General features: G+C 56.1%; 1 protein-coding gene across 2 annotated transcripts; it reads left to right on the top strand.

Moving 5' to 3' along the window:
• Positions 1 to 208: 208 nt before the first annotated feature.
• Positions 209 to 14,106, top strand: IUM83_05895 (sporangia induced dynein heavy chain; the record flags this gene model as incomplete). 2 transcript variants are annotated; one of them, XM_067930057.1, is made up of 3 exons in its annotated part: positions 209 to 345; positions 415 to 13,818; positions 14,103 to 14,106. In XM_067930057.1, 3 exons carry the CDS (start codon positions 209 to 211, stop codon positions 14,104 to 14,106), a joined length of 13,545 nt encoding a protein of 4,514 aa, XP_067782743.1. The 2 variants fall into 2 exon arrangements, with proteins under 2 accessions (XP_067782743.1, XP_067782742.1); XM_067930058.1 differs by lacking the exon at positions 14,103 to 14,106 and having other exon boundaries at positions 209 to 349; positions 431 to 13,951.
• Between the last annotated feature and the right edge of the window lie 633 nt (positions 14,107 to 14,739).

The following is a 14,739-nucleotide window of genomic DNA, read 5'->3' as shown; positions in this document are numbered from 1 at the left end:
ATTCAACTCCTCAATCTGCGTGGGCTTCGTTCGCGTCTTGGCCATCGCATCGTGTTGTGCTGGCAGGTGGAGCGTCGTTACATATCCAAACGTGAAGCGCCGGCGCCGCCTTGCAGAGTCCTCCTCCATTCGCGGAGACGCCTCGCTGAAGCGAGCCACCAGGTAGAGCAGAGATCTCGAGAGGCCTGTGTCTGTGGGCGTGGCAGCGATGGGAGGCGACGGCGAGCGCGCGCCCAACAAGAACGAGGTGAACCCGCTCAAGTACATCGAGCAGCGAGTCGCCTCGGCGTTCCCGCAGCTCGTCGGGCCCAAGTTCACCGCCAAGTACGCCACCGAGCCCAACGAGTACGTGGCCATGCAGCTTCGAGCCTCCAGTCGCTCCATTTGACTCACCACTGCTGCATCTGCCGACAGGAACTGCGTCAGGGAGTTCCTCGACAACGAGGACGTGACCATGCTCGCCTTCTCCGGAGACAACGTGATCGGCTCCATCAAGATGCCCGGCACGCTGCCGCGCGGCAAGACCGTGTGCTTCACCAAGTTCCACAAGACGGCCATCACGGCCAAGAACGTGCTCACGGACATCATGGTGAACGAGCTCACGCCGAGCAGCGTCGAGTACCTGGAGCGCGTGGTGGCCGAGGTGTACCTGCCGCTCTTCTCGAACGCCGCCAACCAGGAAGGCTGGGGCGAGGTGGCGTCCAAGGAGGTCGTGGACAAGTTCCACTCGTACATGGCGTCCGTGTCCATCATCAGCGGCGCCACCAAGGGCGAGACGTGTCTGCCGCTGCCCCCGATCGACGGCAACGCCACCAACCTGAGCAACAAGGTGTCGCTGCTGGAGGGCTCCATCGTCATCTGGACCAAGCAGATCAAGAACGTGCTCAAGCAGGACCCCGAGGACCTGCTCAAGCAGGGGCTGCACCCGACGCCCGACGCCGAGATCGAGTTCTGGAAGCTCAAGGCGGCCAACCTCAACTCCATCTTCGACCAACTCCAGTCCAAGAAGGTGCGCAAGATCCTCACGGCGCTCGACCGGTCCAAGAGCACCTACTGCACCACATTCGCGCGCCTGTGCAAGGAGGTCTTCACGGCACGCATCGAGGCCAACGACAACATGAAGTACCTGCGCACGCTCGAGGAGTGGTTCATCCGGCTCAACAACGACGAGGACTTCCCGGCGCTCACGGAGCTCTTCAAGCCCATGCTCCACATCATCCTGCTCATCTGGAAGAACTCCAAGCACTACAACACGCCCGCGCGGCTCGTGGTGCTCATGCGCGAGATCTGCAACTCGCTTATCAACCAGGCGCGCAAGTATCTGAGCGGCGAGCTCATTTTCGCGCTCATCGACCAGGACGAAGCCGGCCAAGCCGTCGAGCAGCTCAAGACCACGCTGCAGGTGTGCTCGGCGTTCAAGAGCACCTACTTCGACTACAAGGCCACCGCCAACGCCGAATGTCCGTCCAACCCATGGCGAATTCAAGGCAATGCCCTCTTCGTGCGGCTCGACAGCTTCCTCGAGCGCTGCCACGACATCCTCGACCTCACGCAGACCATCGTGCAGTTCAGCAAGCTGTCCAAGATCGAGGTGGGCGGCACGAAAGGCAAGACGCTGACGCTGAGCGTCCAGCAGATCCACGCCGACTTCACCGAGGCCGTCAACACGTTCAAGGGCGTGTCGCTCGACATCATGGACGTGGGGGCCTCCAAGTTCGACGACAACTTCTACGACTTCCGCTGCAAGATCAAGGAGCTCGAGCGCCGCCTCGGCTCCGTGCTCACGCAGGGCTTCGACGATTGCTCCACCATCTTTGGGCGCTTCAAGCTGCTGGACTCGTTCGAGGGTCTGCTCAACCGCCCCATCATCCAGGACGAGCTGGAGAAGAAGCACGTCGCGCTCGTGCAGAGCTACGGACACGACCTGAAGCTCGTGCAGGAGCTGTTCCTGCATTGTCGCGACGCACCGCCCATCAGTTGGAACCTGCCGCCGGTGGCTGGTGCGCTCACGTGGTGCCGTGGACTCGTCGAGCGCATTGAGCACCCGATGAAGAAGCTGCGCGAGCTCAACCAGAACGTGATGGAGCGCGAAGAGGCCAAGGAAGTCTACAAGGTGTACGGCACCATCATGGCGTCGCTGCAGGAGTACGAGAACCAGAAGGTGGAGGAGTGGAGTCGCGACGTCGAGGCGTCTTCGCAGGCCAAACTCAAGTACCCGCTATTGCTGCGCCACCCGCAGACGCGCTGCCTGCGTGTGAACTTCGACCCAGCGCTCGAGAAGTTGCTGCGTGAGATCAAGTATCTGCGGTTGCTCAACATCGAGGTGCCTCAGTCGGCGCTGCAGATTTCGGCCAAAGAGGAGACCTTCCGCAAGTACCGAGGAGAGCTCATGTACATTGTGGAGCCGTACAACGCCATGATTGAAGGCATTCACCCGCTGGAGGAGCCGCTTGTTCGTCGACATATCCAGAACATCGACGCTTGTGCTGGGCGAGGTATTGAAGAGCTCAACTGGAAGAGCGCGGGCATCGACGCATTCATCGACGAGTGCCGCAAGGCCGTGGAGGGCGCGAACGAGATCGTGACAAACCTCAAGGACAACCTCAACACGATCCAAGACACGCTCGGGGCATGGAATGTGCCTCTGCTGGAGCGTCAAGCCAAACCGGTGGCGGTAAGCGAGCACGAACGCCAGCACAAGAGCTACATCGTCCAGCGAACGCTCAAGATTCGCGAGGGTGCGGCGGAAATCCACCGTCGACTGAAGCAGTCGAACACAGGCATCGTCGGCGTGAACAGCGCGCAGTGGAAGGCCTACGTCGACTATGTCAACAACATCGTTGTCAACGGCGTGGCACGCGTCATTTGCTCGTCGCTGGAATTCCTGGCGAAGCAGCTAGACCCCAGTGGTGGTAAGGATGGAGGCGTTGGCGGGGCAGACAGAGAAGGAGGTCCACCGCCTCGAGAAGGAGGATCCAAGTCGACCAAAGACCACCAGAACCGCCTACCGATGCTGGAGATCAAGCTGGACCTGATCGCGAACCGCGTGCAGTTCAATCCAAGCATTGGTGAGAACCACGGCAAAGGACTGAGCGACACGATTCAGACGTGGATCAACTCGTTCTTTAACGTGGCGACTGCTGTCAAGCGCCTGGACTCTGACGGAGGCGGCTCGTATTTGAAGGAAATGCACTCGGACATGACGATCTCCATGATGCTGGCCACAATCAGCGAGTACCAGGAGGAGAACGAAGCGATGCTGGCAGCTTTCAAGCGCAAGTACGACGGATACGGCTACCTGTGGGAGTCCGACATGACAGTTCACTTCCAGACGTTCCTGGCCACAGCTACGGTACCAGGCGCTAACGGAGGAGCAGACATGCTAGACCTGGAGAAGTTCAATGCCGAGATCACCAAGTACGAGCAGGTGGCCAGCGAGATTGAAAACTTGACGACGCCGACGGATATCGGCTGGCTGCGAGTCAATTCCCAGCCCATCAAGACGGCCATGCTCACGTGGGTCAGCAAGTGGGTCTACCAGTACACGACCTATTTGCACCAGCACGTCGTGAACAAGCTCTCCGGGCTGCACGACTTCATGGAAGCTGTCATCAAAGGACTGGAGGAACAAGTCGCAGACAAGAACAAGGACGCTCTGAAGCGCGTCATGACTCACATCCGTGATGTCCGCAAGCAAATGGACGCTACGAACGAACTCTTCGATCCGCTGCGAGAGGCTGTTCATTTGCTGAAGCTGCATGGTATCAACGTGGAGGACACGAAGATCGGCGACCACGCAGTACAGGACTACCTCGAAGCAGCCCCGATGCAGTGGGAAGCTATCGTGAACAAGACGTTCAAGAAGAAGGAGGAGATCATGCCGCTGCAAATGGCCGAGGTGGAGTCCATCAAGGAGGAGCTCGAGTCCTTCTTCCTGGACATGCGCAAGTTCCGCAACGAGTTCCGAACTACCGCACCGTTCAGCTTCCAGGGAACCCCTAATGAGGCCTACGCGCAGATGAACAACTTTGCATCGGCGCTTCACAAGAAAATGCAGCAAGCTCGGGAGTTCAACGAGCTCGAGGAGCTGTTCGAGTTGCAAGTTTCGAAGTACCAGGAGACGACGGACACATTGTACGAGCTGCAGCAGCTGAAGAAGTGTTGGGATCTTAAAGATCTGGTGCTGGCCACGTTCGACGACTGGAAGAGTACGCTATGGGCGAGCATCCAAACGGACACCTTCGAGGGATACACGCGCGCGTTCATGAAGCAACTAAAGATGGAGGCGACCGAGCACCAGATTATTAAGGGCTGGCAGGTCTACAAGGACACGGAGCAGCTCGTGAAGAACATGTCGACGGTGCTACCATTGATTAACGATCTTCACTCGGAGGCTATGCAGGACCGCCACTGGAAGGCGCTGTCTACCATCTGTCATGTGAAGGCTATCGAGCCGAAGGACCCCAAGTTCTGCTTGGCTGATCTACTGAAGCTCAACCTCCACATGCACGTGGACGACGTGGGTGAGATCGTGGAGACTGCAAACAAGGAGCAGAAAATCGAGAAGAAGCTCAAGATGATCGAGGAACTGTGGCAGCGACTCACTCTCGAGTACGTTCCTCACAAGGATTCCGGAACGTTTGTCGTCAAACCCTCGGAGGAAGTGGTGGAGTCGCTTGAGAGCAACCAGCTCGAACTGCAGACGATGATCGGTATGGGCAAGTTCGTCGAGTTCTTCAAAGACCGCGTGCTAGCATCCCAGAAGACACTCGGTCATGTTGAGGAGGTGCTGAAGGAGTGGGTGTCCGTGTCGAAGCAGTGGGCCTCTCTTGAGAGCATCTTCCTGAGCTCGCCCGATATCCGAAACCAGCTTCCCGATGACACTCGTACGTTTGAGTCCATCGACTCGAATTTCAAGGATCTGATGAAGAACGCAGTGATGGAGCCCAACGTGGTGCTGGCTTGCTCTGTTGACAACCGCCTTGAGTCGTTGAAGGAAATGACGGCCATGCTGGAGAAGTGTCAGAAGTCGCTGAACGAATACCTGGACAAGAAGAAGAAGATCTTCCCTCGGTTCTACTTCGTGTCGAATGTGGCGTTACTTGAGATTCTGTCGAACGGCAACAACCCCAAGAAGATCATGCCGTTCCTCGGAGATTGCTACGATTCCCTGTGCAACCTCATCTTCGAGGACGACTCGCCCAACACAGCGCACACGATGGTGGCCAAGGACGGAGAATCCGTTAAGCTGCCGAAGATATTCATCATGGCTGGTGCAGTTGAAAGCTGGCTGAACGAGTTAACGGAGGCCATGCGGTTCTGTCTCCGAAAGGAGATGCACGACTCCATCGAGACAGCAGCGAACTGGGACGTGGAGAAGCCTCGCCACCAGTGGCTATTTGACTACCCCGCTCAGGTGGTGTTGAACTCCACACAGATCTACTGGACGGAGGAGACTGAAATGGCGTTGGAGGAGTTTGAAAACGGCCAGGAAGACTCCGTGAAGAGATACCTGACTGTCTGTAACCAGCGACTAGAGCAACTCATTAATCTCGTGCTAGGCAACTTGTCCAGTCCGGATCGATGCAAGATTATCGCCCTGATCACATTAGATGTACACTCGCGTGACGTCGTGAAAAAGCTTGTCGACGAGAAAGTGGAAGGCCCGCTCAGCTTCATGTGGCAGCAGCAGCTCCGGTTCATCTGGCGCCAAGAGAATTACGACGTGGACATCCGCATTACGGACTTCCGGTCCAAGTACTCGTACGAGTGGATTGGTAACACTGGTCGTCTCGTGATCACTCCTCTCACGGATCGCTGCTACATTACGTTGACCATGGCACTAAGATTGTTTTTGGGCGGTGCACCTGCTGGTCCTGCCGGAACTGGCAAGACGGAGACCACGAAGGATTTGGCCCGTGCCATGGCGCTGTGCTGCTACGTGTTTAACTGCTCCGACCAGATGAACTACCAGACCATGGCTGATATCTTCCGTGGTTTGTGCCAGACTGGCACGTGGGGTTGCTTCGACGAGTTCAACCGCATCAACATCGAAGTGCTGAGTGTGGTGGCTACTCAGGTGAAGTGCATTCAGGACGCCATCGTGTTCAATGCGGTGCCCGCCAACCGAGAGGCCAAGTACCAAACGCTCCCTGCAGGCACCCCACCTGTTGTCGTCGGCGAATTCGAGTTCATGGGGGCATCGGACCGCATCACGCTCATTCCTACCTGTGGGTTCTTCATCACCATGAATCCTGGTTACGCCGGTCGCACGGAGCTGCCTGAGAACCTGAAGGTGCTCTTCCGTTCGTGCGCTATGATTCGACCGGACTTGAAGCCTATCTGTGAGAACATGCTAATGTCCGAAGGCTTTCAGCAGGCCCGCACACTAGCCATCAAGTTTGTGACTCTGTACGAGCTCAGCGGCGAGCTGCTGTCCAAGCAGTTCCACTACGATTGGGGTCTCCGTGCCGTCAAGTCGGTGCTTCGTGTCGCTGGTATTCTGAAGCGTGCTGAGCCCGACGTCGAGGAGGACAAGGTGCTCATGCGTGCACTGCGTGACTTCAACACGCCCAAGATCCCTCACCACGACACGCCGATCTTCCTTCGTCTTATCAACGATCTGTTCATCGGCGTCGAGGTGGCTCCCAAGGTCAACGTCGAGCTGCGGGAGAAGGCTGTGACGGTGTGTAAGGCCAACAACCTGCAGCACGATGACTCGTTCATCCTCAAGATCTGTCAGCTGCAAGAGCTTATCGATGTGCGTCATTCCGTCATGCTGCTGGGCCCTGCTGGCTGTGCCAAGACCACAACGTGGCAAGCTCTCGCCAAATGCTGGAACCTCGGCAAGGAGAAGAAGATCTGCGTGTACGAGACGCTCAACCCGAAGGCCGTCACGTCCGACGAGCTGTACGGCTACATGACCCTCTCGAAGGACTGGAAGGACGGCGTGCTGTCCATCATCATGCGTGGCATGGCCAAGAACTACTCGGAGCAGGGCTTCTACGAAAGCCAAACGTACAAGTGGGTGGTTCTTGATGGCGATATCGATGCCGTGTGGATCGAATCCATGAACACAGTCATGGACGACAACAAGGTGCTCACCCTCGTGTCCAACGAGCGTATCCCGCTGAGCAGCGCGATGCGCATGGTCTTTGAAATCAACTCGCTCAAGAACGCCACGCCTGCAACGGTCTCGCGAGCTGGTATTCTCTTCATCAACGAGATCGATATCGGCTGGAGGCCGTTCATGGAGTCGTGGGTCGCAAAGCGCGAGGAAGAAGTCGAGCGCACGTATCTGCCTGGGCTCTTCGACAAATACGTGGATCCGATCTACGACCTGATGCGCAAGGGCTACAAGCAAGTGGCCCCGGTACGTCTTATCAACCAGGTCTCGACAATCTGCTACCTACTCGAGGGTCTTCTTGGCAACATCCCGGTGGAGAAGAAGAACCCGGAGGTTATCGAATCCATCTTCGTCTTCTGCGCAACGTGGGCGTTCGGCGGCCCGCTTATCGTGGACAAGAGCATCGACTACCGCAAGAACTTCCACGAGCTCTGGTGCTCTACGTTCACGAACGTCAAGTATCCGAAGGAGGGTCTTTGCTTCGACTACTTCTACAACCTGGACAGCGGCGAGTTCGAGAGCTGGAGCACAAAGGTGCCAAAGTACACGCCGGGCACCATCGGTAATGGTCCAGCCGACACGCCGTTCAACTCGATTGTGATCAGCACAAACGACTCCGTTCGTATTCGCTTCCTCGTGGAGACCCTCGTAGCCCGTCAACGACCAGCGATGCTCGTCGGCGGTAGCGGAACGGGTAAAACCACCATCCTCAAGAACTTCCTGCGTGATCTCGACGAGGATATGCTCTTCTCGAACATCAACATGAACTACTACACGGACTCGGCCAAACTGCAGCAGCAACTGGAGTCGGTTATCGACAAGCGCTCTGGGCGCATGTTCGGCCCGCCAGCTACGAAGAAGCTGATCTACTTCATCGATGACCTGAATCTGCCCTACATCGAGACGTACGGCACGCAGAACTCGCTGGCTCTGCTGCGACAGCATATGGACTACAAGACGTTCTTCGATCGCGTGGATCTGGGCTTCCGTAAGGAGATCGTGGACGTCCAGTACCTGTCGGCTATGAACCCCACGGCCGGCTCCTTCATCATTGATGAGCGCTTGCAGCGACACTATGCGTTGTTCGCGTGTATGATGCCTGGTCGCGAAGACCTCAAGACCATCTACAACTCGATCCTAAAGGGCCATATGCAGAACTCCGGCTTTGCCCCGCCGGTGATCGCAATCTGCGAGAACATCGTCAACGTGTCAATCTTGCTGCACGAAGAAATGGTCAATCGATTCCTCCCGAGCGCCACCAAGTTCGTCTACAATTGGAACATGCGCGAGCTGTCCAACATTTTCCAAGGTCTCACGCGTTCCAAGGGCGAGTTTTTCCCCACTGCCTACTCGTTCGCGCGGCTGTGGGTGCACGAGTCCACTCGAGTTTTCTGCGATCGCCTTATCAATGACGAGGACATTCTCAAATTCGGCGAGCGTATTCGCGAGGTGACCAAGAAGGTGCTGCCAGACTTGGACCAAGTGGCGCTGTTCAATGATCAACCCCCGCCTCCACCTGGCTCCGAAGACAGCGCGCCGGTACCTGTGAATATCTTCACGACGTTCGCAACTCCGGTGGCTGGAGCCGACAGTGTGTACATGCCTGTGGCGTCGATGAAGGCTCTCAACAAGGTTTTGGTGGAGCAGCTCGACGACTACAACTCCAAGTACTCCATGATGAACCTGGAGCTTTTCGACAACGCTATGGAGCACGTGACGCGAATCTGCCGCATCATTGGAAACCCCGGAGGCAATGCGATGCTCATCGGCGTGGGTGGTAGTGGCAAGCAGTCGCTGTCACGCCTCGCTTCTCACATCTGCGGTTTTGACGTGCGTCAGCTCTCAGTCACGTCGAACTTCCGTATTGAAGACCTGAAAGAGAGTCTGGCCGAGATGTTTAAGATTGCCGGTGTGCAGGGCCTGCCGCTTGTCTTCCTCATCACCGACTCGCAGATCGTGAACGAGCGGTTCCTTGTGTACATCAACGATATGCTCTCGTCGGGTTGGATCCCCGATCTGTTCCCCAAAGAAGACCTCGATGGACTGCTAGGTGCTCTGCGAAGCGAAGCGAAGGCGAATGGCATCCCCGATGCGATGGACGCACTCATGGACTTCTTGCTTCTGCGAATTCGACTGAACTTCCGTGTCGTCATGTGCTTCTCTCCTGTTGGTGCCGTGTTCCGCGTTCGTGCTCGCCGCTTCCCCGGTCTTGTGAATTGTACAGTCATCGACTGGTTCCACCCGTGGCCGCGCGATGCCTTGGTGCGTGTTGCGTCTAGTTTCCTCGAGAAGTTCGAGGACATCGGCGACGCGCAGCTCCAGCGCAACCTCGCGAATCACATGGCCGACGTGCACATTTCCGTGACGGACATGAGCAAGAACTACTTCGAGACCCAACGGCGCTACAACTACGTGACGCCCAAGAGTTTCCTGGAGCTCATCAGCTTCTACGAGATCCTGCTCAAGCAACGGAAGGAGGACATCCAGCGACAGATTTCTCGTCTGGATGACGGACTATCGACACTGCGCAAGACCTCAGCGGATGTCGCCGAGCTGCAGGTGGATCTGAAGCATACCATGATCAAAGTGGCGGAGAAGCAGGCTTCGACCGACCAACTTCTTGAGCAAATGGGCCGAGAGAAGGCGGGGGCTGAAGTGCAGCAGGAGAACGCCAACAAGGAAAAATTCAAGGCCGAAGCTGCCAGCGCTGCCGCTGCAGAACTTGCGGCCGAGGCAGAGAAGGAGTTGAGTCAGGCCAAACCTGCCATGGATGCCGCCGCTGCCGCTGTGGACTGTCTGTCCAAGCCCGCTATTACGGAGCTGAAGAGTTTGCCCAAGCCGCCTGCAGGAGTGGACAATGTCACGAAGGCGTGCCTCATTCTGGTGGAGAAGGAGTACAAGAACCACAAATGGGATCGTGCCAAGAAGATGATGAACAACGCGGGTGCTTTCCTGGATGCGTTGAAGGAGTTCAGAGGCGAGGACATCCCCGAGGCGGACATTGCTCGTATTGAGCCTTTGATCGCGGACCCAGAGTTCACCGCCGAGAAAATGGCGTCCAAGAGTTCGGCTGCTGCGAACATTTGCTCGTGGGTCGTCAACATCTACACGTTCAACCGTATCTACGTGCGCGTGAAGCCTCTGATGGACTCGCTCGAGGCCTCCAAGAAGAAGAAAGAGGAGGCCGAGGAGCAGCTCGCGCGTGCAATGGGTCAAGTGGCCGAGGTGCAGAAGCGTTTGGAAGCGCTTGAGAACACTTTGCGTCAAGCTACAGAGGAGAAGCTCAAGGTGGAGGAGATGAAGGAGTCGTGCGAGAACAGACTGCTGCTTGCTGGTAAGCTGGTGAACGGGTTGGCGAGTGAAAACGAGCGTTGGGGTATCGAGATCGAGCAGCTCAAGAACTCTGGCGTCATGGTTGTTGGCAACTCGCTGTTAGCTGCTGCCTTCGTGTCGTACATCGGTGCTTTCGACCAAGCCGTGCGTAAGGAGCTGTGGCAGCAGACTTGGTTCCCGGATCTGGTAGCCAAGGGCATTCCCATCACGGAGGGCATTGATCCGCTGTCGATGCTGACGACGGAGGGCAAGAACGCCAAAATGATGAGCGAGGGTCTGCCGGCAGATCGCATCTCGATCGAGAACGGTGCCATTATCACGAGTTGCAAGCGCTGGCCGCTGGTAATTGATCCACAACTTCAAGGTATCAAGTGGCTGCGTGAGAAGGAGAAAGACCGCGGACTTGTGGTGCTGCAGCTTAGCCAGAACCAGTGGCTGCGCAAGACGGAAACTGCTATCGTGAATGGCCACGTGCTCATCATTGAGAACATCGGCGAGGAGATCGATGCTACGCTGGACCCGGTGCTTGGTCGAGCAGTCTACAAGAAGGGCTCCAACCTCTTCTTGAAGCTGGCAGGCGAAGAAGTGCAGTATGACCCCGGGTTCTTCATGTATCTTCAGACAAAGCTGTCGAATCCGCACTACAAACCAGAGATCGCTGCGCAATGTACGCTGATCAACTTCATCGCGACAGAGAGCGGTCTGGAGGATCAGTTGCTGGAGAAGGTGGTCAAGAAGGAGCAGCCGGAGCTCGAAGCTCGGAAGCAAGAGCTGGTGTTGGCGTTCCAGAAGTTCAAGATCGACCTGGTGGAGCTCGAGGATCAGCTGCTTGAGCGTCTTGCAAACGCCCCAGACGATATTCTGAGCGACGTACCGCTGATTGAAAGCCTGGAGGAGACCAAGAAGAAGGCGACGGATATCTCTATCTCGGTCAAGAAGAACCAGGAGACGGAGATCGTCATCAACAACACGCGCGAACTCTATCGCCCCGTGGCAGCGGAGGGTGCTATGCTCTATTTCCTCCTCACGACGCTCAGCGCGATCGACCACATGTATCGCTACAGTTTGGACTCATTCATCACGTTCTTCTACAACTCCATCGATAGAGCACCACAGAGTGAAAAGCAAAGCGAACGCGTGCTCAATCTGCGTGAGTCACTGCGAATCACCATCTACACATGGGTCTCTCGCGGTCTTTTCGAGGCGCACAAGCTCATTTTCCTCTCACAGCTCACGTTCAACCTCATGCGGCGTGGCATTCTCGGTGAGGACGTGCGAGTCCACGAAGCCTACATGCAATTCTTGCTGCGCGGGCCTAAGAAGGCAGCAGCGGGTGGAGGCGAAGAAGAAGCGAACCCCATCGACTGGTTGCCACCAGCTCAATGGAGTGCGATCAACATGCTGGCACAGCTTGAGGAATTCCAGAAGATGCCGCAGGACTTGAAGGAGGCATCGTCTCGCTTCCGTGAATGGTACAACCATGTCACGCCCGAGTCCGAGAAGCTACCGCTGGATTGGGCGGGTCTGGATCGTACGCCATTCCTCAAGCTGCTGGTTGTGCGGTGCCTGCGTCCGGATCGGATGACTGTGGCTGTGAACGAGTTTGTGCGCCAAGTCCTGCCCAACGGCAGCAACTACTGCGACTGCGACTCGGCTCTCAACGCGCTGCAAGTCATGGACAACTCGTACTTAGACTCGACGCCCACTACGCCTCTCTACTTCATCTTGTCCCCTGGAGCTGATGTGGTGGCTGGTGTAGACAAGCTCAGCGTGAAATACGGCTTTGAGCGTGGTGTGAGCTACCACAACGTGTCCATGGGCCAGGGGCAGGACGTGTACGCCATGGACCGACTTGAGGTGGCGCACCGCAACGGCCACTGGGTCATCCTCAACAACATCCACCTCATGCCGCGCTGGTTACTGGCGCTGGAGAAGAAGCTGGATGAGTTTGCGCTGGAAGGCTCGCACAAGAACTTCCGCTTGTTCCTGACGTCGGACCCGTCGAACTCCATCCCCATCGGTGTGCTCAACCGCTGCATCAAGCTGACAAACGAGCCTCCTTCAGGTCTGAAGGCAAACTTGAAGCGCGCCTTTGTGAGCTTCCCGAAAGAGTACATCGAGGAGGCTGAAGGCAAGGTCAAGTCCATTCTCTTTGGTCTTTGCCATTTCCACGCCGTGCTCATGGAACGCAAGATGTACGGTCCTCTGGGTTTCAACATGATGTACCCGTTCTCGCTCGGTGATCTGCGCGACTCGGCAATTTGTCTGCAAAACTACCTCGAAAGCTCGGCAGGCGGCAAGATCCCTTGGGCAGATCTGCGCTATATTTTCGGCGAAATCATGTACGGCGGCCACATTGTGAACGACTTCGATCGGCTCTTAGCAAACACGTACCTGGATTTCTACATGCGCGACGAACTGCTGGACGAGATGGAGATGTTCCCGTTCGTTGGCGACGAGAAGGGTCCCTCGTTCATGTGTCTCGCGCCGTCGTCCTACGACAAATACCTGGAGCATATCGAGACAGAGCTCAAGACAGATTCGCCGTTGGCCTTTGGGCTGCATCCGAACGCAGAGATCGATTTCCGTACGACGCAGTCGGAAAATCTGTTCCGCACTTTGATGGAGCTACAACCGCGTGATGCCGCAGCAGGAGACGCCGCCATGAGCCCGTTGGAGCTGGCGAAGCAGGGTCTGGAGATGGTGTTGTCACGCATTGGCGAAAAGAAGTTCGAGTGCGACGAGATTGCGCGCAACCTCGAAGAGATGGGGCCGTACCAGAACGTTTTCATCCAGGAGTGCGAGGCCATGAACGGACTGCTAGCTGAAGTCGTGCGCTCGCTGAACGAGTTGTCACTGGGTTTCGCGGGCGAACTGACCATGTCAGACGCCATGGAGGCTGTGCAGGAGTCTCTGTTCCTGGACCGCGTGCCCAAGTCATGGGAGAAATTGGCCTTCCCGTCGCTGCGTCCACTTGGGTCATGGCTCACGAACCTCGAGGCTCGACTGCAGCAACTGGAGGAGTGGACGCAGAACCCGGCGGACATCCCGCGCGTCACTTGGCTGTCGGGCATGATCAACCCGCAGTCTTTCCTGACGGCCATCATGCAGGTCACGGCCCAGAAGAACCAGTGGGAGCTTGACAAGCTCGTGATCCAGACAGACGTGCTCAAGCGCCGCAACGGCGAGGTGGACGCTCCGTCACGCGACGGCGCCTACATCCACGGTCTCTACCTCATGGGCGCGCGCTGGGACATTCAAAACAACACGGTGGATCGCTCGCATCCAAAGGAAATGTTTTCGCCCATGCCTGTCATCAACTGCAAGGCCGTGGCGGCTGACAAGCTCGACCTCAAGGGGTCGTACGTGTGCCCATGCTACAAGACGGAATTCCGCGGCCCCACTTACGTCTTCTCAGCGCAGCTCAAGTCCAAATCACCACCTGCGCGTTGGGTCCTCGCGGGTGTCGCGCTTATCATGGACATCGTGTAGTAAACACTGGAGTCATCTCGGACATCTGTCTCCTTGCATTAACACTGCAACCACCATGAATATGAGGGACAACCCTCAACACTGTTGGAAATGGTACACGAAGGTCGTCATCGTAAATGTGCTGAAACATCGACCATGTTCGTTGTTTCAGTTAATCGCTCGTAGCGGTGATTTGGCGCACTCAGATTAGTTTCGGGAAAAAGTCGGATACTACATGTAGTAAGATTTCACCTGTGCTACTCTTGTTTACATCTCGTCCCCAACGCGTGTTAACTTATCCTGCGTTAGTTCTCCGATTCGAATTTACGGCTTCGGCCGTATTGTATTTTTTCTGTTTTTATGGAATATAATATAATATCCGTTTACAGAACAACATCTATAGTTTACCTGACACTCTCAGATTGAAACTCGTGTTGCGCACCTTAGCTTACCTACGTTGGACATCGTTACTCCCAAGTTCACCATATAAACATCCACCGCCTCAACAATAAAAGTGTCGCTTCACGTGGCCACCGAATGTGAGCGTCGTGTTCTCTGTTGGATTAATGGACTTCACAGAGGAAGTAGGACAGAGAAGGACAATATGTCATCGACATGTACGAATGTAGGAGCTTGAGCGTAGAGAAGACTATAGAAAATTAAATCTATGGCGGAAGCTTTATAAGAGCAGAAGAGTAACTGTGACAGCCTAACTTCAACATCTCCAAAAACAAACAGGCTACTCAAAATATTATAATCACCACAGATCACATTATGATCTATGCCTGTTATTTTGAATAGATTGTTAT

This window comes from Phytophthora cinnamomi, assembly GCF_018691715.1.
Source record: "Phytophthora cinnamomi strain GKB4 chromosome Unknown Contig104, whole genome shotgun sequence".
In the NCBI taxonomy this organism is placed as follows: Eukaryota; Oomycota; class Peronosporomycetes; order Peronosporales; family Peronosporaceae; genus Phytophthora; species Phytophthora cinnamomi.
The sequence above is the reverse complement of the archived record's forward strand: the minus strand, read 5'-3'. Positions and strand labels throughout refer to the sequence as shown.